The sequence below is a fragment of the Siniperca chuatsi genome, linkage group LG21 (genome assembly GCF_020085105.1).
Source record: "Siniperca chuatsi isolate FFG_IHB_CAS linkage group LG21, ASM2008510v1, whole genome shotgun sequence".
NCBI lineage: Eukaryota > Metazoa > Chordata > Actinopteri > Centrarchiformes > Sinipercidae > Siniperca > Siniperca chuatsi.
Window position 1 is genome coordinate 15,301,636 of NC_058062.1, and position 26,995 is coordinate 15,328,630.

The following is a 26,995-nucleotide window of genomic DNA, read 5'->3' on the forward strand; positions in this document are numbered from 1 at the left end:
GATTTACCAAGCTGCCCTGTAGTATCTTGGGCCTCTCCAGAGCTACTGTGATGCAGTTGGAGAAGATGAAGGCCAACACCACATAGTCAAATAGCTTATGGGCTATAATGGACTGGCACATCTGTCTAAACCTGGAGTAGGAGGAGAGGGGAGGGGAGGAGAGGAGGAATGAGTTGAAGATGAAGAAAGGAAGGTAGAAAGCAAAAAGAGATGTTTAAACAGGCATTGCAATTGTTATTAAGTCAAAAAGAGCCTGACAAAATGGGGGGATCCATGCACAATTTATAAACCACTTCCATCCAATCAGAAGTTCCCTGACATGCATGGGAGCTCCGTCGCATCTTGGTGAGTAAATAGCCTCATTCAGCCCCTGTTTACATCGCTCTTAATTCAAAACAAATTACATTAACAACACTCTCAGAAGCACAAGACTCATGAGTACAGTGCCCTGCTGGGAGAATAAAGAATAGAGAGATAAGAGAGAAACAGACAGAGAGAGAGAGAGAGAGAGAGAGAGAGAGAGAGAGAGAGAGAGAGAGAGAGAAACATAAAGAGGTGGGACATGTAAATACTGAATATGCATTTCAAAACTTAGCATGTGACACTGTGTACTGCCAAAAAGCAATTAAACATCTTTGTTGCAGTGTTTATTGGAACGGATGAAAAGAAACAGAATGAATCGAATAGGAGAAGGATTGTATTTATTCTAAAGTATTTTGGAACAAGCATGGAGACATTTAAATGCCTTTTATTAAAAAAAACGCAACTATGTCTATTCAAACCTCTCCTCTGCACAATGTAAAACAACATCACTACAAGTTAATGCAGAATTTAATGAATTGCCTATCATATTAAATTTACCTCCTGAGGCCTTTTTCTTGCTTTCTAACAGTAAGGGAGAAAGTAGAAAATATCAGTTTGTTATTTGGAAGGTGGCAATCAATACTATAATGTAGTCTTTCTCTGAGGAAGCTTGGCAACCTGTCCTTCCTATTGATGAGGTGGGGAACAGTATCTGCCCACCAATCCTTGGTATTGTTTTGATGAGATATGTCCTGTGGCCAGCCGATAATGTTTGTATGAGAGGCTGTTGAAACTTTGGCTACAAAACAGCCCACATTTTGAGTTAACACACTTTTGATGCAGACAACCACTCTATCACTAAATACACCTGATACAACAGATTTGATTAAAAAGGAAAAAGAAAAAGTGGAGTGAGGGATAAATGTGACTCACTTGTTCTGTGGGGAGAATAGGAAGACAGACCAGTCCTCTCTGGTCTCACACCATTCCGGTCTGTAGACTTCTAACATCTTCTGGATTCGGAAGCACAAGCTCTGCAACAAAGAACACACACAGACATAACACACACAAGCGGAGCCCATACACCATACACAACATAATCATGCAGTCAACACAAAAAGACACACAGAATTGCAAAGAGAAACTGCCTGTTTAGATTTAAATTATTTACAAAAGTGAAACACTTCTATAGCAACAGCTCGGAGCATCTTCCAACATTACCATCTGTATAGCTCTCTCCCCCGCTGTCTAAATAGTCCTTTCTAATTAACCTTGTTTCTCTCGTACACAGACTTGTTTACAATGAAAACAATAGGTCTCCCAAGAGGCCCAGGTGATAGGGAGTGCAGGCTTTATACAAAGTACTTGAAAATCCTTCACAAGACAGCAGGAGATTATTGCATGTGTAAAATCTTGTACTTTAACACAAAAGCTAATGGTTCGGTTATTGAGAATCACAAGGCTAGATTGTAATTCTTTGTTCTTTTAAGATGTTGTTACATACTGTCTTAGGGATGCTTATCTGCATCTGTGGAATTGGACTGTGTATTATAGGAAAGTCATATTATTGCATAAGCTTCACTTCACTTACTCATTAGGCTTTTCCTAATGCTATTACAGTTTAATTCCCTCCCACACACACTTAACGGTAACTTACATAGTCAATGTCATCATCCAGGTCCTCCCGGTCCTTGCTGCGTGTGTTAACCTGAGGGAAGACTTCGGCCATCAGCTGGCTCTGGGGGTTCGCCCCTCCAGCCTGCTCAGTTGGGTGTCTAGGAGGGGGCTGGAGAAGCTGAGACAGAGGAGTTTTCCCATTACAGTCTTGGTGTACCCCTCCTAAGCCGCTCAAACTGTCGAGCCCACCGCCACTACCTCCACCAGAGAAGCTCTTCTTCCTGTGATGAGCATGGAGTGTTATCGGGGGCAGAGGGTGGTGTGGTGGCAGTGGAGGATGTGGGGGTCCTGGGACCTGCAGAATGTGGGGCAGCTCTAGTGATAGTGCTCTACGGTCCCTCCTGGGTACAAAGTGGCCCGGGAGCATAGGATGGGGAAAGTGAAGAGAGCGTGGAGCAACAGCAGGAGGAGAGAGGAGAGACTCCTCCTCATCTGGTTGGACATGGTGGAGGTGGCGGTGTGGGGATGAAGAGGCACGGGGACCACGGATACGAAGGCTTCCTCCAACCACTCCACCAAGACCCCCCAGGCCGTAGCCATAGAAGGGCCTTGCAGAGGTGGGGGTGAAGGCTGGACTAGCGGAGGGAGACGAGGAGGAGCAGGGGCGGCAACCTCCCAGGCTGTTCCAGCTGGAACGACGGGCCCACAAGGCCTGAGGATGGGGAGGCAGTGGGCGGCCCCAGTTATGGTAACTTCGGCCAGAATACTGAGAAAGAGAGAGAGAGGTTTCTTCCATCTCCTACAATTCTGAGCCACACTCTGAATCTGAATCTGCTCTGGCAGTCTTGATTACTAACAAAAATAAACATAACTGATCCAATGACAACACACAGCTCATGATGACGTAATGAAGAAGGATATAGCAATGTAATCATATGGTACTCATTACATGAAACTTGGAAATACCTCTGTGACAGCAGTCCATACTTAAACATTTAGTCAAATAAGTGCCATAGCATTTAATTAGCTAATCAAATAGTCTGCTGAGTTGAAAAAAAAGTGACATTACTGTTGCAAATTATTGTACTGCAATTTAAAACCTTCATTTGAAAATAATTTTCAATAAAGAAACCAGTACCAGTAATATTACTTTCATGCTGTTTCATATAAAAACATAATGACTGGTTGGTCAATGAAGAACTAACAAAGCAGCTATGTATTCTTTTCATCTTCAGGATCACTTTACAGTCCTTTCCACTTACCATAGCCCTCTGCTCCAGGTTGGCTCTGCCAAGAGAAATAACACTGTTCTTCCTGGAGCCGAGAGCAAAGGTCAACCTCTCTCCTGGAAACAGACCAGGGCGCAGTGGGGACAAATCCAGGTGCCCATTAGGGGTCAGTGTGCATATCTTTGGGTCTGTAGGAAAGAGGGAGTGGAGAGAAGAAGATGGAGGAAAGGGACAAGTAGTGATAAAGGGAGGGAGGAAGAGGGATAAGATGGATGAGCGGAGAAAACAATCAAAGAAAGAAAGACAGCATTAAACAAGCCCTTCCCTCCTTCTGTTGCTTCTTCTCTGTTGCTGCCATGCAAACAGAACTTGGCACTCTCCATCACTTAACAACATAACCGTCCCAAAATTATGTTAGGGCCAGCTCAGAGAGGCAGAGTTGGGTTTAATTTCCACTAAATCACCTTATAGGAGCCAGAGAGGAGCTTATAATGGTGAAAGAGAGGAATATCTGCCAGTGGTTTGTCCATTCTCAAACATATCTTTTGGTGGAATATGTCTCAAGGAACCATTAACATTCCAAATGTGTTTTTTTCAGGTAAGCTGACATTTAAAAGGAACATTTGGGCTCAGGAGGACTGTGATCAGACATCATCAGAGGACTCCCTAATGTGCTGCTAAATGCTACACTATACTATATGATGCTTTAGCTGGTTCTTGGTGACTTCACTTTTGTTATGCCTACAGGGAGAAGAGGGGTGTTACGGACAGACAGGCAGGGGACACCGATATGAAGACAGATGGTTGTTTATTAGGTTACAGCATGATAAGACAAGTGTGCAGGTATGGCGATGGGGAGTCTGTTGGAGGGAAGACTTGCTGGTGTGGAGATTGCTGCAGAGGGAGATTGCTGGAGAGGAAGATCGCTGGAGAAGGAGATCGCTGGAAAGGGCGATAGGGGTTATGCAGTTATGAGTAGCATGGGGAGTCCTTGTACCAAACGAGGTCGAATAACTGGCTGAGGTGAGTGCTGGGTTTTTATGCTGGCTGTGATTAGGTGCTGATGGGGAGCAGGAGTGTGATAGGGAGAAGGTGTGGATGATTAATAGATGGTGGAGCCTGGCGTATTTGTGACATTGTGCCTCCACGGCCAGCTCCCGAGGGCCGAAAAACCCCGCAGTCGTGGTGGTCGTCCTCCTCCACGGGGAGCAGGTTGATTTGGGTGGAAAGGTGTGGAGTTGGGAGCCCCAGACGGACGACCCGCAGCCTGGACAGGTGTGGAGTTGGGAGCCTCGGAGGGACGACCCAGGGCCTGGACAGGTGTGGAGCTGGGAGCCTCGGGCAGACGACCCGGGGCCTGGACAGGTGTGGAGCTGAAAGCCCTGGACGGATGACCCAGGACTGGCCTGGCGCAGAGCTGAGGACCTTGGGCGGACGACCCGAGGGCTGGCTTTGTGCAGAGCTCACCGCATGAGGTCCGTGACAAAGATCAACGAGAACGGAGAGCTGCTGCAAACCGGCAGGGAGTCCGGGAACGAGGAGCTGCTGCGATCCAGCAGGGAGTGATGATTTCCGGGGACTGAAGATGGCAGTGGTGCTGGAACTGGAGACGGCAGTGGAGCTTGTGGGCAGAGAAGTCGGCGAGCCGCTGGGCGGCGGTACAGGCGAGCCGCTGGTTAGTAGTCTGAAGACTGGCAAGTCGGGATGTAGGCTGATGACTGACGGGTTGGGGTGTAGACTAATGATTGGCAGGCTGGCGTGCAATCTGGTGACTGCGTGGACCACCACAAGCCAGACGGGTGCAGCGGTATGGATTTGGCCCTGTGGGCTGCTTGTCTAGCGCTGATGGATAGAGCCACAGGTCGCCGTTGTTATCCACCACCGAAACGAAGAAGGGCGCCGGTCTGGCCCTTGGCATGGTTTAGCGGGAGGTGACGGAGCGACTAAGAGAGTGCTGGTATAGTTATTCGGTGTATCCCTGACAGGGGGAGAGGACTAGATGGAGAAGTGGCATCAGACTTGCATTATTTAAAGTTAGTGCAGCTTACATTTCAGACTGGAAAAAGATGCTTAGCAATGTTTGTTGTGGAAAGTGGATGCAACGTTTTTGATGCCCAAGGCACAATGAAAAGCTGATAGCTTTCTGGAGTGCTGAATGGCTAGAGGAATGGTTACACTATGACCTTAGAGCACATACTGTATATGATGGTGCCCCTTTTGTTAATCAGGCTGAAGTAGGTAATGTTGTGACATAATAATTCTAGGAACAGTTTTGCAGTTTTGTTTGAAATTCTATAATTCAGACAAAAAAGCCAGACTGTTTGTAAATTATCGAAATTGTAAAGTTGTAAATACACATTAACAGTTTCCATTATGCAGCACCTCACATTTAGGGGTGAAATGATCATATAATTTCAGAGGTGAGAAATAAATCAATCTTTATTAAACCGAAAATGCTGTAAAGCTCTGAGAGGCATTTAATACCTGAGAGATGAAGAGAGTCTTTCTGCTTATCATTCTCCTCAAAATTACAGGAAGACCTGTCATCGTCCGAGTAAGAGCGGTTTGCATCGCCCTGTAATGGGGACAGCGAGAGAGTGAGAGAGAAAACGAGACACAGGGAGAAAAGGAGAGGGATGGGGGGCATGGCAAGGAAGAGGAGATATGAGAGAAAATTAAAGAAGGAAGAGTAAGAAGCAGAGAGTGGGAGAAAAGTGTAGAAATAATGATCAATTACAAGCTAATTTAAATAGGAACCGCCAATCATTTGACCTCTCCTAATTAACCAACTAAGACTATCTACACTATCTAAGGGGCAGTTTTCTCCCAAGCCCACCTGGTTTACAAATCTAGCTCTAAAACACATATGTCACATTCTGTATCACGTTCTCAGCTTATAGCAAAAAACAAACAAATCATAGGACATTGGCTGGCTTCTCCCATATCACATTTGGTTTTGCTAATTTGTCTTTTGCAAAGTGCATACTGTCCAGTGCCCTAAACCAAGATGGCTTACCTCAGCTTGGAAACCCTCAACCAAGATGGCAACCAGTAAATTGAAGAGCACGTAGTTTCCAAATGTCATAAGAGCTACAAAGTAGAGAGCAGCACAGGGCGAGGTGGATGCCATGCCATTGTACAGCACCATGTTCCAGTCCTCCTGAGTCAGAATCTACAGATTGTGTACAAATATACACAAAGAGTGGAGCAGAAACATGCACACGTAGTACATACACACACAAATGTGCATACAGGTTAAAAAAATAAGCACATTCAACAGCACATTTACTAAAGTTGTGAAACCACAGTGTTGAAAGTGTGTTTAAACTATTCGTACCTGAAAGACAGTGACGATGGCCCAGAGCAGGGAGTCAAAGTTCTTCCTGTCAGGCACGGTGTCTCCTGCCTCTGTCTTCAGACTGAACTTACAACCAAAGATATGCATTCCCAGGATACTGCAACACAAGAAGGGATTTCTCCAATAATTCAGCCACACATGCTGTCATAGTATACTGCACTTATGTTGTTGAACTGTACATTGAAAAAGTACGTTGAGAATTTCAGGAAGTCATGGGCTCTGTGTTTATGACACTTGCAGACCATTTGAACAATTATGGGTTAGGGTTAGGTACATGTAATCAAAATTAAAATACATAACATAACTGTTATCAAATTAGTTTAAAAGAGATGATCAAAACAAAGCTATAGAGCATTAATAAACAAATATGTCTTCTCATACACAACTATGCTCTAAACCTTAGACTTAAAACATACACACACATACATTGTGGGAATTGTTGGGTCTCTGTAAATAGTATTATAATGAGTACAGTCTTGACCTGCTCTACAGGAAAAGTGCAATAAGATAACTTCTGTTATGAATTGGCGCTATATAAATAAAAAACCCATTAAATTAAGATACACATAAGGGTATCCACTCATACTGTACATAAACATACAACCATTACAATTACTATTTCTGTTTCATTCAAAGCTCTTTTTATCTTTTACTCTCTTTTCTTCTACCTGCACCCTCTGTTTGCTGCTGTCACAAAACTGTGACACCCAGACAATGCCGTTCATATTCTCATTCATCGCTGCTTTCTTTTGAGCAATTTATGGAGAGGTTTAAGTCTTAGCTGAGTGGTACTGTACATTAACTGCTCACTAAAAGCTACTGTGGCTAGATGTATAGACCCAGTGCTTCTTTCTCAGGCTAGCATTAGCTGGCTAAAATGCCATCTGTTTTGGCATACTTATGCTTGATTGCTGTGCTGCAGGGGTAAAGAAGCTGGTTGGCACGTACACATACACATATTAAGTCACAAACAAATGTGCACACAAAGATAAAAGCAGGACTGGGGTAATAGCATGCTGCTGTGGAACTCATATATGTCATGTACAAATGATTGCACTTGTAACAATTATGATAAATTATTAAAACAATAATAATTCTGTTAATTCTGTGTGTGTGTCTATGCTGGCGGAGGTTAACGAGGAGAGATTAGGTTGAATTATTATGTTACTGTAAAGTACAGTTTTCAGCATCTAATGTTAATGTAATTTAGAGAATACTTATAATATAAACATATATATAAATATAAATATTAAGACAACTCACCCTCTCCATTACTTAGATTTTGCATTCAACCTAGTGGAGTCTTTACTGAATTCATATAAAGGCAAAGCATTGCCAATGGTGTACTACTAACAATTGTTACAGTCAAAACTCAATTTTAAATTAAACAAATGTATCTATATATGCCATTGGAATTTGAGATTAGTCTCTATCTGTCAGTTTAATAGTTACGGTTTACTGTTATCATTGTTTATTGGCTCAAGGCCTATATGTCTAATTTAGCGGAAATTCAAAAGTTTAGTGTAGTCAAATATACTTCTGACAGACAGACAAACAAGTCAAGGTACTCATAACCTTCATGGCAGAAGTAATTTTGGAGGTCAAAGAGAAAAGACACAGCTGAGACACGGTTTGGGCAAAAATGGGGTGGAACTCCAATAATTGGAAGTTAATCCTGTTATTTTGCTCAAACTGTGTTCAGGCCTTTGGCTATGGCATTCTGAACCTTGCTCAACTACTATATTTTGTCTTAATCTGCTGATATTCTATCATGCTTTTATTTTTGTATTCAAAGGTTTGGAGTGGTGATAAAACAACCTGTCTTAGGCTGTTAAACTATCAGACACAGTACTGCAGTGAACATATACAGTATATAAATACATACAGTATATGTATACCCACAGACATACACACAAAGACATACACGCAGAGACATACACACCCCTGTCTCCGTTCTCCTACTGCACTTCTTATTTACACTTTCTTGCCCTCTCTGTGTCTTGCCAATGTCTTTTCTCTGAGCCATATTCCACATGAATACATGCCCCTGTGCCCCTCCATTACCTGAAAATGAAGATGAAGAGCATGAGCAGCATACAGAAAGTGGCCACGTTGTCCATAGTCTTCATCAACACCACGAGCTGCCGCCTCAGCGCAGGCATGAACCTCACCAGCTTAATGACCCTCAGCAGCCGGAAGGTCCGCAGCACTGACAGACCGCCGTCTGCCTGGCCGATGATCTCACACACACTGGGATGTGTGTTGCATTGGGTGGGTGTGTGCATGTGTGTTTAGAGACAGAGATAGAAAGAGATAAAGTGAGAAGTTGGAAGATGTGGAGAAATGAAAAGAATAAAGTGGAAATTAGTAGAGAAATAAATGTGTATTGTTATAATCGGGGAATGTGGGGAAAGGAAGATTTTAAAAATGAATAGAAATCAACAGATGGGAGGGAAAGACCAGATATGAGATGATTAGATAAGAGGATAAGTCAGTCCTTTATACTAAATAAAAACACACTACTGCACAGAAATTCTGAGTCTATGACCATACATAATTCATATTGGTGTAATAAGGAATACTGCTACATTTCACATTTTAGCTCCATGCTGCTAGACAGATCCTATATTAAACATTTGACACATAAAAGAAATAGTGTAGTTAAATGCAAAGCTCCATGGGGAATACACCATAAAAGATGGAAAATCTAATTGGAACAGTAGGATTGATTGTTTTCTAAAAAAGATGAAGGAATGTCTTGAAATTCAAGTAGATGTACAGTACAGATGGACAATCATTACATGTTTGGACAAAAAGCTCTTATTGATTAATGAGTGATTTGAAGCTATGAATCTCAGACTCTGGATTCTCTGGTTTTGGGAGAGAGTTTGTAAACGTCATGTTATTTATTACATTTCGGGGGACCTCAACTTGCTCACTAAGTGACAACCTAACGTAACAATCAGCAATTTTGAAGATTGCAGACCTGATGATGACAATGATGCCATCAAAGATGTTATAGGGGTTCCTCAGGTACTCAAAGAAGCCAAAAGCAGTCAGCTTTAGGATCATCTCCAGGGTGAACATGCTGGTGAAGACAATGTTGCAGATCTCCAGGACATTGGTCAGCTCATCGGGCTGGGTGGAGGCAGGTAGGGGGTGGAGGGGTCACAGAAACAGAAATAGATAATGAAAATAGAAAGTAAGATGTGGAAGTGGGTATAGAAAGAATGACGCAAAGAGTGGTAGGCAAAAGATAAGAGCAGTTCGAGTTGCAAGCATTCCAAGTTAAAAACAGAGCAGCTATAAACACAAGGAGGCAGGTACAGACAAAGAGATAAAAACAAAGTTGCTATTAAACCACTGCTTTGCAATCAAAAGATGTGGCAGCCATTGCAAATAAAACAATTGTGTACGCATCACATTTCTCCGCCTGTGTTGAAAAGGCTGTCACTCAAACTGTCTCTCTTACCTGGCAAATAAAATTAACACATACACCTTATCTTAGATAGGCAACAGACAGAGAGGAAGGCAAGAGACTGAAAAACAGAGAAACAAATGATGTTTTTTAGCACAGCTGTTTATGTGAAATTGTAACGGAAAACTCAGGGAACATCACATCAGTTATAATAGGAAACAGAAAAATGAGAAAGGGAATGGAGAGTGTGTGTAGCACATGGTGTCAAACACTGGCTGAATAGGAGAGCATGTTATCTGGCAAAAGAACACATACGTACACAAACCACACACACGAGAAACAAAAAAACACACACATATGCTCCAGTCAATCCCGGTTTTATTTCCATTTGTATGTGCGTGTGCACAAGCAGACTCGCTTTATGCAAGTATACTTTGTGTGTGTGTGTGTTTGAATGTGTGTTATGCACGATATGGATCAGATGCTTTCTCTGATACCCCCTGTGAATTTCAGTTTCAAAGCCAGTGGAGAAATAGCCAGCTAGCCCTGCCAAAGATAGCATATCATGTCAGAGAAAAACACACTCTCAGCCCTCCCTTTCTCTAATCCGCTTTTTCTCCCAATCTATCTCCATCCCCCTAGTTCTCCATCCCTTTTTCTTTCTTTTTCTAAGTCTCATTATCAGGCAGACCCAACTCTTCCCAATCAATATCCTCCTCTCGATCAGAGGAGGGAGAACGGTAAAGGAAGAACCCGGCTGAAGGAGAGTGAAAAAGAGGGACGAGCAGATGGATTGTTCAGGAGTAGATGATGAAATGATGGAGGAGAGGAGAGAATGTTAAAAGTGATGGAAGGAAAGGAAATAAGCCCAAAAAAACAGCCTAAATTTCATGAGCTCAATTTTGACTACAATGTTTCAGTCTGGAAATCATCTGCTGAAAATCATTCATGTTCAGTACCATAGCTGTAGCTGGAAGCTGGACCAATCAGCGAATTACAGAGTGGTTTAGATGATGACATTACTCCACCTCTAAAAAATTCTAATTTCATGAAACATATATTAAAATAGATACTTATACAACTACTAGATGAATTGCCACAGAAAATAGGGAATGTAGGGATAAATGTACAAAGATGCACAGACACAAACACGTTTTACCCCTTAGGAGTTAGCTCTAACCTTGACCTATGTCACACTCACTAGTACAAACACAGGATATGAGATTTATTGCTATTGACAGAACCATCACAGCCCTTGACACCACAGTTTAACTCAGACAAAATACCATCATTCCTCCCTCTCCTTGCTTTCTCCCCTCTTTCTGGTTTTCTTCTCCTTTACTTCCCATTACTTTTCATCCTTTAACCATGTTTCTCCTCATATCCTTGTATTGGTGTCCTCCCATGTTACTCTCCACCTGTTCCCTAATTTTCCATCTCCTCCCATTAAATATCCTCTCCCTATTTGTCTCTTGAAACGCGCCCTCAGTCAGCGTGTGACTGTTGCTTGAATATGAATGAATGAGCTACAGCTTCCAAGCCTGAGTTCCAGTGTGCCGATTCCTTTTCCACACAGAGACATCCAGACATGTACACACATAACATGAATGCAAATAGGCTGTTCCTCTTTAAACTTGCTAAGGTGCAACATCCTTTGATGAATTAGTGAGTAATAATCCAACACAAATATGACAAAAATAATCTTTGATAGTCAAAAATCACAATCAAAAATTGCAAGGCCATACCTATACAGAACAATATGCATTTTTTATTTGAAACCACACACTTGATGGGAACATTTCCCTTAAGCAGGGTGTGGTGCAAGTAAGGCAGCCATGTGGTTAGTTGTTTTTCAGGGAGAAGCACATCAGTTTCAAAGTTCCTGCTTTAGAACAAAATTGCATATGGTAAGACTTTTCTACTGTAGAGCAAAAACATGCACTTGTATCACTGCTTCTGTGTCAGCCAGTGGAAATTGTGGAGAGAGAAAGACTCAAGAGACAGACAGACAAAGCATCTGTGAGTGTGTGCATGCAACTGTATATGTGTGTTTCTGCATACATGCCTACTTTGACACGCACACGCTCGCTCACACACAGAATCACAGAGGGAATTGAGCTGAAAACTGCTGTGTAACCGGCGTCTGCCTCGCTCTTCCCCTCTCACTCGTCTCCTCCTCATTCTTTCCCCCACAAACCTCGTTTATTTTTAGAGTCTTCAGAGATGAGAGAAAGCAACTACTCTGTATGCTGTCAAAGAGTGAGTGGGTGGATGAGAGAGAGAGAGAAGTGGGGAGATGGAGGGTGAAACTGAGGGTGGTAAAAGTGAGTCAGAGTAGATGAAACACTTGGGGTAAGGCGGGAAGGACGGAAGGAAGGAAGACAGCAAGGACAGTGAGGGAATTATGAAGAAAGTAAGGGGAGAGGTGGAAGTAAAATTAACAAGGGAGGGAGTAGGAGATAAAAAGAGAAAAAAGTGAAGAGAGTAAACATAAATTATTTGATAGAGGAAATGAAGGAAAAAGAAAAAGTTGTTTTATGTAACAGCTTGTGAGTGGATGTAACTGCATGTGTTTCTGTTGGTGCATGCGCAATAATATAAAAAAATATTTGTTTATGTGAATATGTGTGCACACACTGGACACAAATGATGTGTACTGTATGTGTGCAGTGCTTATATGTGTTTGTGTCCATATGCATGCGTGCATGTGTACTCTTGGCAGGCCTTGTCTGCCTCTGAGGAGCCTGGCCAATGTTAAAAGCCAGCTCAGTTTTGTCTACCACTAGGCTAAATGTTTACACCTCTGTCAGGAAACTGTATGGCATTGATGCTCCACTCCCACGCTCATCCTTCTGAATGTCATCTGCTATTATGATATTTTTAGCAGCAATGCTTCATCAGCAGTGATAGTGGTTTATCTGCTGAGGCTGTGGTGATTTGTGGGAGTGAGAGGGGAGCAAGAAATGATTACGCTAATACACTCTAATGACACTATAGTATGTCATTCTAAAGGATTAAAGGCAGGGCATATTCCTACAATGATTGCAATGACCATTTAGACATATATCTATTTCCAAACATTAACTATCTTTTTGAACAAATTATAGGCATTTGGAATCAGTTCACAAATAAATAAGGTAATGTCTAAAATATATGCCAGTCCCCAATAAAGACCTGGAACATGGTAAAAAACTGAACATTGTGTTTTGAACAAAATACTGTTCTTACTATTTCATTAATTGATGGTGATCAATTTTCTACTTTCCATTTCTTTCTAGATATTAGCCTACTGTCAATGAAACTCAACACTGCAGGAATTTTACAATGAAAGCAAGGAGATTATGTCCTCTGAATTGCTGGAATAGTGTGAAACATGTGAAGGATGTATTGAGTTTGCAACACATAACAGCAAAAGCAATTTAGACAGTGGGAATGAAAACAAGAAAGCTTCCTAATCTAAAATGATCAAATATAAAAAACAAACAAAAATGAAGATCCCTAATAGTTTCAAAATAAAGGCCTTTTTCAGTTTGGTTTGTTAATGCCACTGCATAAACAGTGTCAGTAACAATGTTTATGACAGCACTGACTATATCATCTTACCTGATTGTGATGCTCGATGCCCATACTGATGGTGTTGATGAGAATAGCGATCATAATGCCCCTGCTGAAGTACTTGCTCTCCACAATGCCCCAAAGTTTCCTCCTCATATCATTCCAAATGTCTTTACAATGTCCAAAGCATGTCCTCTTCCTCTTCCTCTCTCCATCGCCCCTCTCCTCTAGATGGTTCTCCTCCTTGCCCGTCTCTTTCACTGCATCCTCTTCATTTTCCTCCCCGTTGGCAGAGGATCCCACAGCCCTCGCCCCCTCTTTCAGTGATAAAGCACATATAGAGCAGTCCTCAGGATTCTGAGGGACAGCTAGACTGATGGAGTTGGCTAATGGCTGAGAGTCGTGGTCTTGCTTGCTTTGGTGCGGACAGTGGGATGCTAGACAGATGCAGAGACAGAAAAGGGAGACTATGGATGCACTTTAACTTCAGATTCAGATGTTCTCTTGCAATGCAAAATATACAGGATTGCAAGTATTTGCGATTATTGCAAAAGTTTCTAAAATGTATTTTGAATAGAACAGTATAAGCTTGACCTTGCCAAAAGTAAACAGTACATCACCCCTAAAACAACATCAATTAAAATGCAGCCACATTTGTAGTCAAACCTAGTTAGTGGCCAGACCATATTTCATTTAACTTACCATCCAGCATTGTGTGTGCATTATTATCCATGAATTACATGATCAAGTCAAGTTGTCATATTTTTCAAGTCACTAAAACATGTTGTCTGAATTGAAGGTGTCAAATGTTACACAAATAAGATGTCATATGCTGAGGCCCTCCTACTCACATCTTGGGTGCCTGGAATGATGCCGCTCTCCGTTCACATTCCCTCCACCACGCCTGTTACCCCTACCTCCACCAGCTGGCGGAGGCTTGCCCCTCAGCGTGTAGTAGAGAGCTGCCGATCTCCTCTTAGCCTTGCGGAGGACATGGCAGACCAGCTGGAAGATCTCCTCATAACAATCTCCCGGCTCAGCCATGCTGGCCAGTGTGGAGGAGGACAGACACTGCGCCCTTTGCTCCTGCATCAGCTGGTGTTCCCGCTGTTTGGTCTCTGAGAACTGGGTGGCGATAACCACCAGGCACAGGTTGATCATGAAGAATGAACCAATCTGGATGGGTGGGGAACAACAAACAGAAAGTTAGACCAGGTGTGGCTGTTGTACTTGTTGGGTGAGTTAAGATGTACAGTACATGAAGTAAATAAAGCAAACACTGGAAAAATAGGGAACATGAGCTAATATTTAGCCCAAAGAATGAATTGCCCTGTGGAAAGGAAAGGGGGTAAAGAGTTAGTGCAACCCTAACTAAAACAATAAGAACCACTGCAGTGTCTTTTTTAAATAATCAGCCTATGGCTAAAGCAGATGTTGCTCATTTAAGAAACATGAAAAGAAATGTGAAGAATTGGGTTTTTCCAATGGTAAATACACTTGTTTTTACATCAAGTTCACACGCTTGCTGATTCTAATAATGTGTGCCAATCCCCCTGTAGAAATGTTAGCACACATGCTAAAGGTCTGTGGGGACTGGCTTCCCACCAAACCGAGGCTGATTGGAGCAGACAGACAGAGCCAACACATGCCCAAAGCACAGTTCAGCGTCTGGCTATCTTTCTCTTTCTCTTCCTTTTATTCTCTGACTCTGACTTGGCCTAACTTTCCCTCTCTCCCCTTCTCCAACTCAATATCTGTCTTTACTTTTCTCAAGCCCATCCTGCGCGACGCTTCTCACGAACATTTCTTTACCCACAAGCTTTCATTTTCTTATCATGGATAAGGGTTTGAGGGATAGTTGCAGAGAGGAGATGGGGTGCATTGTAAATGGTACATGTTGGCTGACCCTTTAGTGGCAATGATGGGAATCACTACAGGACCGCTGGAATGGCTTTTATTGGACTATACCAAGCTGGTTACGGAACAATGATTAGATCAATATAAGCTAATGCTGAACAACTCAAAAACCAGACTTCTGGATGGATCGTGCAGCTTGTAGGAGAATCTCGGCTTTGTTCATTACAAATCTGAACATGTTTCACTGTTTCTCCTTGGACAAAGCTCTCAGACAGCCACATATCGAGAACACACATATACACCTACAAGGACAAAACATTTGGAGCAGGAACACTCCATAAAAAATGCACAGATAAAATCCAGAAAATCCAAACTTAATGACCTTCCACCTATAGACTTTCATCCACAGTGATCAAAGATGCAGGGGAAGGTGAAGGAGCGACTGGACAAGCTGGGAGGAATGAAAAAGAAGAGAGTCCAGAGATATTCACGAAGAGAAAAAGAGAGAGGAAACATAGAAGGGAGGAGTGTGTGTGTGTGGGTGTGGAGAAAGAAGGAGGAGAGATGCCCATCTGTGGCCTGTAGGTCAAAGCAGGCCTGCAGGTGTGTGGGGCTTTGATTTCTTTCCAGGCTTGCATCTGTGTGTGTGTGTGTGTGTGTCTATTCTGTGATTCTGATCATGAGACAGCTTTGCGCATAATCAGGAAGGGCAGTCCAATATCACGCATTCAGATGATCACTGCATTATGCATGCATGCAAAGACACACACACACACACACACACACACACACACACACACACACACACACACACACACACACACACACACACACACACACACACACACACACACACACACACATACACATACATAAACATTCACATAGACAAAAGCATGTGTGATTGCACACTCTCACACACATATTAAGATGGCATGCTTAGGCTACAGCTGATTGCATGTGTCTATGTGCTTCCATGCAGCAACTGTCACATACATTTAAGTTTATATATTTTCTCTCTTTCTCTGAAACACACACACACACACACAAACACACACACACGCTCGCATGCACACAAAACCTCCTAATAATTGCCCTCTCTGTAACACTTAGCTCTAAGTCACTTTAATCCATTTACTCACACTCTTCAATGTGACACCAATATAGACACTTGACAGTATATTAAGTATCAAGCAGATAGAGATGAGACTCTGTTTGACACTGCTGAGGTCAAACTGTCTCTGAGTTTTGTATTTGGGAAAACAAACACTTAAAGGATCAGCTAACAACCTTTAAAGCACAGGGTACGACACAACACACACATACACACACACAGTAAGAATTAGATAGGTAAAAGAGAATAAGAGAAAGGGCTAAAACATTTGTTAACTGTGTGAACAACACCTTTGGGACCCATGGAAGTGCCTGACCGAAAACTTCTCATAGTGTCAGCAACACCAAGGCATCCCTTAGGACCTTTGAATACAAGTTGCCAAACAGACTGGAGCCTTGCAAGGAAGCTCAAAAGGGATGGCACATTTGTGTCAAATCAATCATGTACCACAAAGGGAGCAGTGTGTTTGCCTGGTTGTTAGGTGTTGTGCCAGCCATGGAGCTCTGCATATTGAATTTTAAATCAAATGAGCTTGTTTTCTTTGGTCAGCTCTCACAGCCTAATTGTAGCAGTTCTATTGGAACATGAAATTTAACTTTAGATCAGTTTGAGGATGTAATCAGCTGTTTAGTTCATTTGTATGTGGCCTGTGCTGGACATTACTGTAACTGTAGTACGGGGCTATACAATCCACCTGACATGAGATTGTGATCAATGCAGCAGCATAAACCAGGCAAAGGTGATTACACTGTGACACCATGTCAACCATATTTGGACGCTAAAAGGTGCTTACACTGGTAATGCCAACCTCAGGTCAGATGTGCAAAAGAGGGGATGAAATTTACAGCTGCAGTCACGATGCCAATAATCACCTCAGCTTAATAAGGCCAATATTGTGAGGGAGAAGCAGGTGGGGAAAACACTGTTTTGTAGGACAGGTCTTTAAGTTTTGTTCCTTTTCATTATAGTGTAGTGTGGAAATTGTACCGTTTACTTGTGACTGATTGGTGTGTTGAAATTCTTCACACTGTTTTATATACTTTACTCACCCTCCATTTAGTCATTTACTCTCACCTGTCTTTCTTCAATACAGGCAGAATGCTGTTTTGCAGACAGCCAATGGCATGTGAATGCAGAATTAAGCAACCTTCATTGTGCCACCATCTGGCACTGCGCGCAAAGAGCTGATCTGTGTGCATACAGTACTTTTTTCTTTTGGCCATACATTTTCTTGTCTTTTTCAACTGTCCTTTCTCCTCTTCTCTCCCCTTTTTCCTACTCACCACCAATGATACATTTACATAACATCCACCTCCTTCCCTCCCTCCCTCAGACATTGATTGTAAACAGTCCTTTATGCTACTATTGATTTCCACAAGTCTATTAACACTTCAATCCGCCACTCAGGAAATATCCTCATTCAATTTATTGATGGCAGGAGACCACTGATGTCCACATATATTGGAAATGTTATAGGGGATTTTTATATCCAGCGTGTCTAACTACAGTTAAACTTCATTATTTATTTATCAATTTTTAATCATCAAAACATACTGTACACTAGATGTGTCAGTTGGTAGGGATGTAGAGTACTAATACACTAATAAATGTAGTAATGAATTTTACTTACAATGATGAGTAAAATGAAGTAGATGAAGTTGTAGAAGGAATGGGCATCCATGACATAATACATGATCTCCACCCAGCCCTCCAGAGTGATCACCTAGGAGGACAAATTATAGTGAGTGATAATATAACATTTACAAGTCAACAACATTAACAAATTTCATGCCAGGGCTTGCTCAGCAGAATATATTTGCAAAAGAAGTTAACTTTACCAAACATTTACCAACTATTGCAGCATAGTTCATATCACATGTTTAAATTCAATGGATTGTTCTGAATTAATTTAATCTGACTTGATTCAACATAACTAACTCTCAAATAACAGAGTAAAAAAATACTGAATTGCTGCTTAAAGGCAGAATGAGTAGGATTTTCCTAAAAAATAATGTATAGACTTGTACAAAAATAATCCCTTTCAATTATCACTTATGACGCACTAGAAGTGTATGGCGATGTCTGTATCTGCAGAGACCCCGCCCTCTGCCTGTATTTTCTTATTTTGCTGTATTCAGGACACTTCAGGGCGTCTTTGGGCAGTGGATGTGTAGCCCCCAGCCAATAACAGCACACAGGGTGTGAGGAAGCTACGAAATGGAGGACACAGCGCCAAAAAAACACAAATGCAGCAAGGCGAACCACCAAGCAGACAAAGCTCATTCCAAAATGAGAGTGAATCTGGGGTTGGCTTTCACCTGCTGGCGAGCACTGAAGGAGAGGATGGGGATGAAGAGCGAAGCGGAGTGGGCCTGTTTTCTGTTGGACAGGTAGGTGTCGGCTGTTAGCTTAGTTATCTGCTTTTCCGATTCAACAAAAATAAGTTCCAAAAATAGTAGCTAGCAGTGTACATACACACTAAATCATACTATCAACCAATGCAAATAACTTTATGTTTTGAGAATGTAACCCTTGAGGTCTGTAGTGTTGAGTTTGAGCTTAGAATAATTTTCACACACAAGCCATCCCAGTTACCATGGCAGTCCCAAACCAACACAATAAGTTGACTGTAGGAGACTCAGTGCTAGTGTCTGTAATAAGCAGGTATATAGCTGACAATAGCTAACATTACTGTTGGCAGTGGGTTTTTTCTAACGTTGAAGAACTGATACAGCAACGTTCTCATATACAGCATTGGGCATGCGTTTCTGGTGTTGTTGAGCTGGGGAGGAGGGGCCAATTTTGAATGTTGTGTTTACGAACCGCAACTGACAAATCCTACTCATTCTGCCTTTAAGTGAATCCATAAATCAATGTATTAATCATTAAATTCATTCTTTTGAGAAGAATGATTGGATCTGAATAGTTCAATCAGCCAAAGAAAATTTTGTGATCAAAAGCAATTATTTGATCAAAATAGCATCAGCCTTTTAAACAATCAATGTTGTTGAATTCAACAGTCTTTTAATAATAACTTTAGAATGCACCTAAAAAAGATATGTATTTAGATTTATCTATTAAAAGATCAGCAACCCAGAGTCCAACCTCACCTTTACCTCACCAGACTTCAAACTCATACCTGAAAAATTACGATCCAGGCATAGACAATGTTGTCAAAGTTGATGGCACCTTTGTGGGGGTTACTATGTCCTGTGTGGCATCGGGTGTAATACTGGTTCCAGTTGATACACAGACCAATTGCTTCACCAGCACCACTACCATTGGCCAATGGCTCAGGACTCAGGCCCAGAGCCTGTCTGTGGAGCGCGTCCTCCTTGTCCAGGCAGCATGTGCGTCCTCCTTCGCGCCTCGCCGGCACATCAGAACATGACATGATGCCATTATCAGACGCCAGGGAGCAGATAAAGGGGCGTTCATCATCCTCCGCTGGCTGGTAGTACGGAGCAGGCAGGGTCATACCTGAAGAGCTGGGGTAGGGACAAGGTGAGAAACTAAGTTAGTTGGTTATGGAATAGAATCTGTATATAATTTAGTACATTATAGATTTTTAGCTTGTTTCACTACTTCATTTGGGGAGTTTCATGAGAATTTTAGTGAAAGAAGGAGAGTTAAGAGGGAGCAAAAGAGTAGAATGGGAAATGAGAGACGTTATATATCGCAGTCACTGAATTAAATCCCCGGAAATACTCAACCAAGCCTGTGGGATAAATGCGTCATTGAAGGCAAGCGGGTGCATAAAGAAATGCAAATGATCCTGCATGAATAGGGAGTATATACTCTCTCTCTTCCTTTCTCACATACAGTATACACACAAGTATGTCCTTATAGTATACAGTTTACATACATACACATGTGTGCACACACTTAGACCAACTTTTCTTTTTCACACCTTCTTTTCATTCTTTTACATGTCCCTGTCTCTTTTAACTAGTTTTTCTCTCCAATCCAGTTTAATAAAAAAAGCAAAACACACACACACAGGAGAAAGGAGGAGATCCAGAAGCTGTTGACCTTACTAGACTAACAAATGGATCAGTGTGGCATTGTAAATGATATACTGTACACAGTATGTGTGTGAGAGAGAGAAAGACCTGACCCAGCAGTGAACTAGCAAACACCGCCTAAAGCTAGTGCAGCAAACCAAAGGTGTGCTGACAGGTTTGGTAAACAAGGGTGGGGTCATGTGTTGGTCAGGACATGACAAAAAGAGTGGCTTCAGGAGAAATCAAGCAGCACCTAAGATGTCAAATTCAATTACATATAGTCGTTTATTTATCAGTTTGGACAAGAAAAGCAGGTGTTAAATTGCCACTCTAAATAGACCACCTAATGTTTTATGCCAGACTTTGTTTTTCGGAGTTTGTAAACTACTCCATTTAACTTTCTTAGTTAGAGATCCAACTTTAATCAATTTTGCATTGTTGTTTTTTTGCAGTTGGCTTTGCCATCACAGGAGGGTCACTGAATCCTTTCTTTCTTGTATTTTTTTGTTTTGTTTTTTCCTGGTTGGAACGGTTGAAACCAATACATCCATTATGAAGACCCAATGTTCTCGCCGAACTACTCAAACAAGACATAAAGAACCACATTCTTTTGTAGCCATTCTAGCAAATACTACAAGTGCTTTACAATAGGATGTTCAATGCTCCGCCAATACTGTAAAATAAATAAATAAATCAGCGACAGCTTTGTGCTGCTGCCCTGATTACCCTGCTGAACACATGGACCTCATTTGACTGAGACTGTGATAGGTGGAGATAATCATACATCAATGTGTTCAGAAGTGTAGGATTTTAATGAGTGCCAAGTGATCACTGGAGGGGCGCTCAGAAATGAACATGTCCACATATTGTATCTTCTAATGGAAACAACATGTATTGTAATCCAATCCTTGTGTTCTTCTTCTGAGAGAAATCAGGCCGTTCTCTCTAATGTATCTGGATCTTTGTGGGATGTTCTAATACCGAAGCAGCTGTATGATTTGTAGTCAAACATACAGGCAAAACAAAATTAAAATGATATTTACTAAGTTAACTAACCAATTGACAAGCACACCAATGGAGATGAGAATGTTTAGCACCACACAGCAGATTTTAATGTTTAATCAATGTTACAATGTTTAATCATGTAAACTAAGTCATGTGGAAAGATTATGTGAGATTGTGCGTGTGTGTGTGTGTGTGTGTGTGCCCTAGTGTAAAATCAGCAGAAAAACAGATTACACTCTCATGCATTGACACCTATTACACACATACACACACTGTCAATGAAGTCATTCACTCCCTGTAAGTGCCTGTCCTGAGTGAGTGAGTAGTATCTTTGGCTGAATCCTGCCAAACCTAATGACACAAACATCTCTAAATTCTGAATCTAAGTGATTGCTACCATCTAAAGCACCTCATCATTTCCTGAGATATCTCCCATACCGCTCAGTTTTAATGGAAGCATGTCAAAGAGTCTGTCTTTCACTTTGTGTCCACCTGGGAACTAAGGCTTATCTTCCTCTGTGGATTTATTTTAAGGGAAAGTTGGCTGCCATTGGTACAGTTGTGTGCTGATGAGGCTATTATGAGTATATACTGCATACAAGTTTCATTACAAATACCACTAAACAGAAGAAAAAAGTCATACATTCAAAGCACTTCTTCCTTGAAAACAATAAGAACATGTTAATTTAAAGCAATAGATTGGAAGTGCAAAGGAAAGAATGCAAATAAAAGGCAATAGAAAATTGCTTGAATTGAAATGAAATGAAGCAAAATAGTAATAATAGAACAGAGATGACATGAAACCACTGCAAAATTTAGGAAAAACAATAAGAAAGGTCTTGGGAAATGGAAAAAAGACACTGCTGAGCCAGTCAGCAAGGCCTATTAGTTGTGTGTGTGTTTCATTTGACATGACTGTGGAGTAAATGAGGGTAGGGTGTGGATGCTCATACCAAGGTCTGGGCCTGGGGAAGACAAAAATAGACCCTCTCCATCAGCTGGCCCATTACTGAACACACACATTCAGGGTCACTCGACCTGTAGTATTTACTCATTGCACTGTCTCTGTTTGTCACTTCAGCCTTCCTGTCTCTCTATTGGTCTTTTTCTCACATTTTATCCCTGTTTTTCGGTACATATCAGTCTCCTCTCTCATTTAAATTTTTTTCTGCATGGGGAGAGACTTATCAGGAAAAGGCTGGCTGAAGGCAAATCGTATGTAATCCACACATATGCACAACCACAATTGCTTCACCCTGCCGCTTACCCTGGTATACTCACTTCAAGCATATATGCATAGAGTACAACCTTGCCTTACAGTACATTTAACACCTGAACTCTTGTAATCCCTCTTTATGCTCGTGTTGATTTCTTCTTTTTATAGTTTATGTCCTCTTTGTTTCTCTCTTCCTTTCCCTTCCTTTCTTCTTCTCCTTTCCTCTCCTTTTCAGTTTTTTCTCCCTTTGCCCCTCCTCTATTTCTTATTCTTCTTTCTTCTCTCCTCCAGATTGTCCCTACCCCCCACCCCTCTCTCATTTTCACTCATCCTCCCTTTCCTTTTCTCTCTATAGATACTGCTGATATTCACAGGAGGAGAATTTCTCCTTTTACCTCGACCGCAAACCACACACATGCACACACAAAATACATGCATGCACACTAATTCCAGGATCGATAGTAACAGTGGCGATATCAGGCTATACCACTTCCCACTGGAAGTAGTTTAGAAATAATGCATTGATTTGGTGGTACAACAAAGTTTGCAGGTTTGCACTGAGACACACTGAGCTTACACTGATTTACAGCACAGTAGAGTTTCTGCAATCCAATGGAAGACACAAGGGACTGACAACAGAGATTAACTTAAAAGAAATAATGTCGAGAAAGGTTGTGAGTGGCATTCAAATTGGTGATTTACTAATGGTGCTAAAGTGGAGGAAGGGATAAAAAAAGAAAAGAAAGAAAGCCCCTGTCAGAGTAGTGGAGTTGAAGGTTGTTGCCCCCTTCCATGACTTGGCATTGCACAGCAAAACCTGGCATCACACTGAGAACACAACTGCCAATGGAGAGCAAGATGGAGGGAAGGATCAAGGCTATAGAGTAGCAGAGAAGAAGAGGCAGTTTCCAGAAATCGTATTAAGTGAGACTCTGGGACAGTTGGGGAGTGAAGATTGGTTTGAAAAAAGCATGGCAGAAAGGAAGACACACCATATAAAAATAGATATAGTTGGGGAGACTAAGGAGGAGAAACAGAGCTAATTGGAGACTTGGTAAAAAATAAAAGAATAAGGCACGAAGGCAAGAATGAGGCGGAATAAGGCACAACAAGAGAAAGGTAGGGATCAAAAGAGGGAGGGTGTAAAATGTCAAAGTGAATGCTGCACTTGACTGCGACACTTAGTCCACTCTATTATAACCACTCAGAGAGCTAATGTTAGCCCTTTACATAGCATAATAGTCCTCAACAATAGTCACTCACAACGACCTTTCTAATTAAGCACACAAGCACCCTGACAAACCTGCATAATATGTAGGGACAATGCATTAAAATAATATGCAAAAATAACACTTTGCTTAAATAATAAGCAACACTCAATGTGAGATCACTGCTGAAAATCTGGTGACCAGCCTAGTGGAAGAAAAATGTTTTCTAAAGCTGGACTAAAACATTGTAGTTGTCTACTCATCCCCTAGATCAAAATTTTGTCTTTTTGCTTTAGCCCATTTAGGAGTGGAGTCTGCTAATCACTATATCACCCTTTAGCCCAGTGAAGAAAATATTGGTTAAAGTAACCTCATGTAGTAATTACTGTAGAGGTTGTTGCGGTAAATGTCGCCTCACAACTTTAAGGTGAGGACAAAGCATGCAAGCTGATGCCAGCATAAAAAAGGAAACAGAGAATGCCATGAAATCAAACATTCCTGAATACTGGTGAACTCACACACAGACACCGTAGGTGATGCTGTCATGTAGGGTCATGAATATGGAGGCATGCAGCTGGAATCTGATCACGTTCTTAGTTGCAAACTGGAAAAACTGTACTGTTACTGTTGCTTTGAAGCTTGAGAGAGAGATGGAAAGAGGAATAGGTAGAAACGCTGGAGTTATACTAATGTACGTACTAAAGTCAAATATACAAAACATACAGTACATGTATAATCTTGAATAAAATCCATGTGAAAGGGGAAACTATCAGGTGTGACAAGTGCATGCTCATAAACAAACTGCACAAATTGTACATTTTACAACATATAATTTTAATAGATTTATTACTGTAATATGGTGTTTCATTTTCAGTAGAATGACATGATGAAAGGGAGACGAATGGGAGGCATACAGGTGGGGTTTGAGGGCTCTCTCCTCATAACTTTTTTTGGCCCATCAACTTAACTTTAAGACACAAACGCACTGGCACAACACACACACACACACACACACACACACACACACTGTAAACAAATACATACTACTACATACTACTACATCAGTGCGTACAATCTACAGTGTTTAACTCACAGGGTGAAGTTCTCCTCCAGGTAGCAGCGGTTCCTCAGTAACCCCGCCCACAGCTGCACGCCGATGATGCCGAAGATGAAGAAGACGAAGAAGCAGAGCAGCAGCACATTGCCTAGCATGGGTAGAGTATCTAGCAGCAAGTTCACCAGGATCCGCATACCTGTGTGTTTCAGCAGGTCAATCAATCAATAATTGATTTTTACAGGCTTACACCATTGATGAAACTAAAGAGATAAAACATTTGCATATAGATTGCTTTGTTGCACAAATTCTCTGGGATATGTGGACTGAAATGGTGCTGCACGTAGCATTTGCATTCACACTAAACCTACAGTTACAGTAAAATTAATTCTAATCCTCTGTTTGTATGGAATGTTGTGCCCATGGCAGATTATGGTCATTTATTTTAGCTTGTGATACGGTTGGGCGACATGGCAGTATATACCATGCAACGGTAAAAATGTGTCCACCGGTAGAGATTTTTCAATACCATTTCCACTGCGGGAGCTCAGTAATATGTCATTTGTTAAGCTATTAATAGGAAAAGTCTGCTTGCCGCTAGGCTAATTTATGCAGTGTAAAATGCTATAGGTTTAAGCTAATAATGATGACTAGCAAAAAGCAATTGTTTTGTCTATGAACCTTGACAGTTATACCCCCCCCCAAAAGCAGTCAACCTAGGGGAAACACTGCTTAGTATCTCTGCTATATATTCAGGGAGGGCTATGCAAATCAGGGCTGGGAAAGGTTAGGGAAATAGCCTTTTTTTTGTTAAATATTGATAAAAGTAAGCTTCATCAGACAGTCTTGAATTTTTCATTTAACCAAGACCAGTATTGTTTCCCAACTTTAACCAAGTCCTTTGATTAGCCTAAACATAACCACAGAAGATGTCAATCATGCTTTAGTTGCAGATATCATAGGAAAAAAAAAAGACTATTTTGCGACTTTCCAGATACGTTTATTAAAAAACGTTTCCTCAATATGTTGATAAAAAGTATAATCCAGGTGCCATTACATTCCCTTTAAAACGCATTTGCTGTTGCAATTTAGTAATAATTGAACATAATTTCTAGAGGATAGACTTGTTTAAAAGCATTTCTTACATTTTTGGGCATTTGTGTGAGACATCCACAACAGCAGTTAAAATTCTGCTTATGACAGCAAACTGACTTGAAGCTCATATTCTATATTCTTTTTTCTACTATAGTCCACTGCATGAACAAAGAAGTGTAATCAGGCTACATGAGGTCTCATTCATGATTAGATGAAACCTAATTGCAAGAATAAATGCATGTCCCCTGTGAAATAATGATGACCTAATCCCCTGTGGATGGGCCCGTCTTGCAGTGATGACATTTTGAGATGTGAATAGAGGAAGATAATGACAGCTGATTGGACTAAGAGGGGAGCGAGGTGAGACCCACTGATGAGATCAAGCAACCCTGTACTGACACCTGACAGAGGTGTGTGTTTCTACTTATCTGATTTGTGTGTGTGTGTGTGTGTGTTTGTGTTATTCAGTGACATACTAGGCTTCGTGAATAACAACTCAACAGTAGGTTAATGTGTCATAAACACAAGAGTGCTAAACTGCCAACAGACTGAATGACAGGACAGAAGCTGAGAGAGAGAGACAGAAGGACAGGAAGAGAGAGAGAGAGCGATGATGATGATATACACACGTAGACATTATTTACAAGAATGCAAATACCTGTAGTTCATGCACTAGACACAAACACAAAACCATGTAAACCTACGCGTTAGCAGTAAATGTTCTCCCCATTCCCAAAGTGCTCAATCAATGTTATCACTCCCTTTTGATTTTTACTACATCTAGATTAGTGATTATGTGCCCATTTAAAGTGTGTGTGCTCATGTTTAGAGGTTCATTCATCAAGTAAACATACAGTGTTGTATGTTGCATGTGTAGAATTAATTGATTTTGAATAGTATACACGTTCATAAAAGGTTTTCTGCCAAGGTAAAAAATGGTCATAGTGCAGTATGCACCTTTT

At 41.4% G+C, this 26,995-nt stretch overlaps 1 protein-coding gene across 3 annotated transcripts in view; it reads right to left on the reverse strand.

The window, feature by feature from the left end:
- Window positions 1-26,995, reverse strand: part of cacna1ia (calcium voltage-gated channel subunit alpha1 Ia) — a 150,858-nt gene that overhangs the window by 34,043 nt on the left and 89,820 nt on the right. For all 3 annotated transcript variants that reach the window (XM_044180442.1, XM_044180441.1, XM_044180440.1), the window contains exons 6-19: window positions 24,978-25,137; window positions 19,591-19,939; window positions 18,082-18,174; window positions 14,332-14,656; window positions 13,529-13,917; window positions 9,494-9,645; window positions 8,572-8,757; window positions 6,487-6,604; window positions 6,166-6,321; window positions 5,634-5,724; window positions 3,183-3,337; window positions 1,961-2,686; window positions 1,237-1,337; window positions 8-131 (exon numbers count right to left, since the gene is read on the reverse strand). In XM_044180442.1, the coding sequence (XP_044036377.1) occupies window positions 8-131; window positions 1,237-1,337; window positions 1,961-2,686; window positions 3,183-3,337; window positions 5,634-5,724; window positions 6,166-6,321; window positions 6,487-6,604; window positions 8,572-8,757; window positions 9,494-9,645; window positions 13,529-13,917; window positions 14,332-14,656; window positions 18,082-18,174; window positions 19,591-19,939; window positions 24,978-25,137 (3,125 nt within the window). The remainder of the gene's footprint in view (window positions 1-7; window positions 132-1,236; window positions 1,338-1,960; window positions 2,687-3,182; window positions 3,338-5,633; window positions 5,725-6,165; window positions 6,322-6,486; window positions 6,605-8,571; window positions 8,758-9,493; window positions 9,646-13,528; window positions 13,918-14,331; window positions 14,657-18,081; window positions 18,175-19,590; window positions 19,940-24,977; window positions 25,138-26,995) is intronic.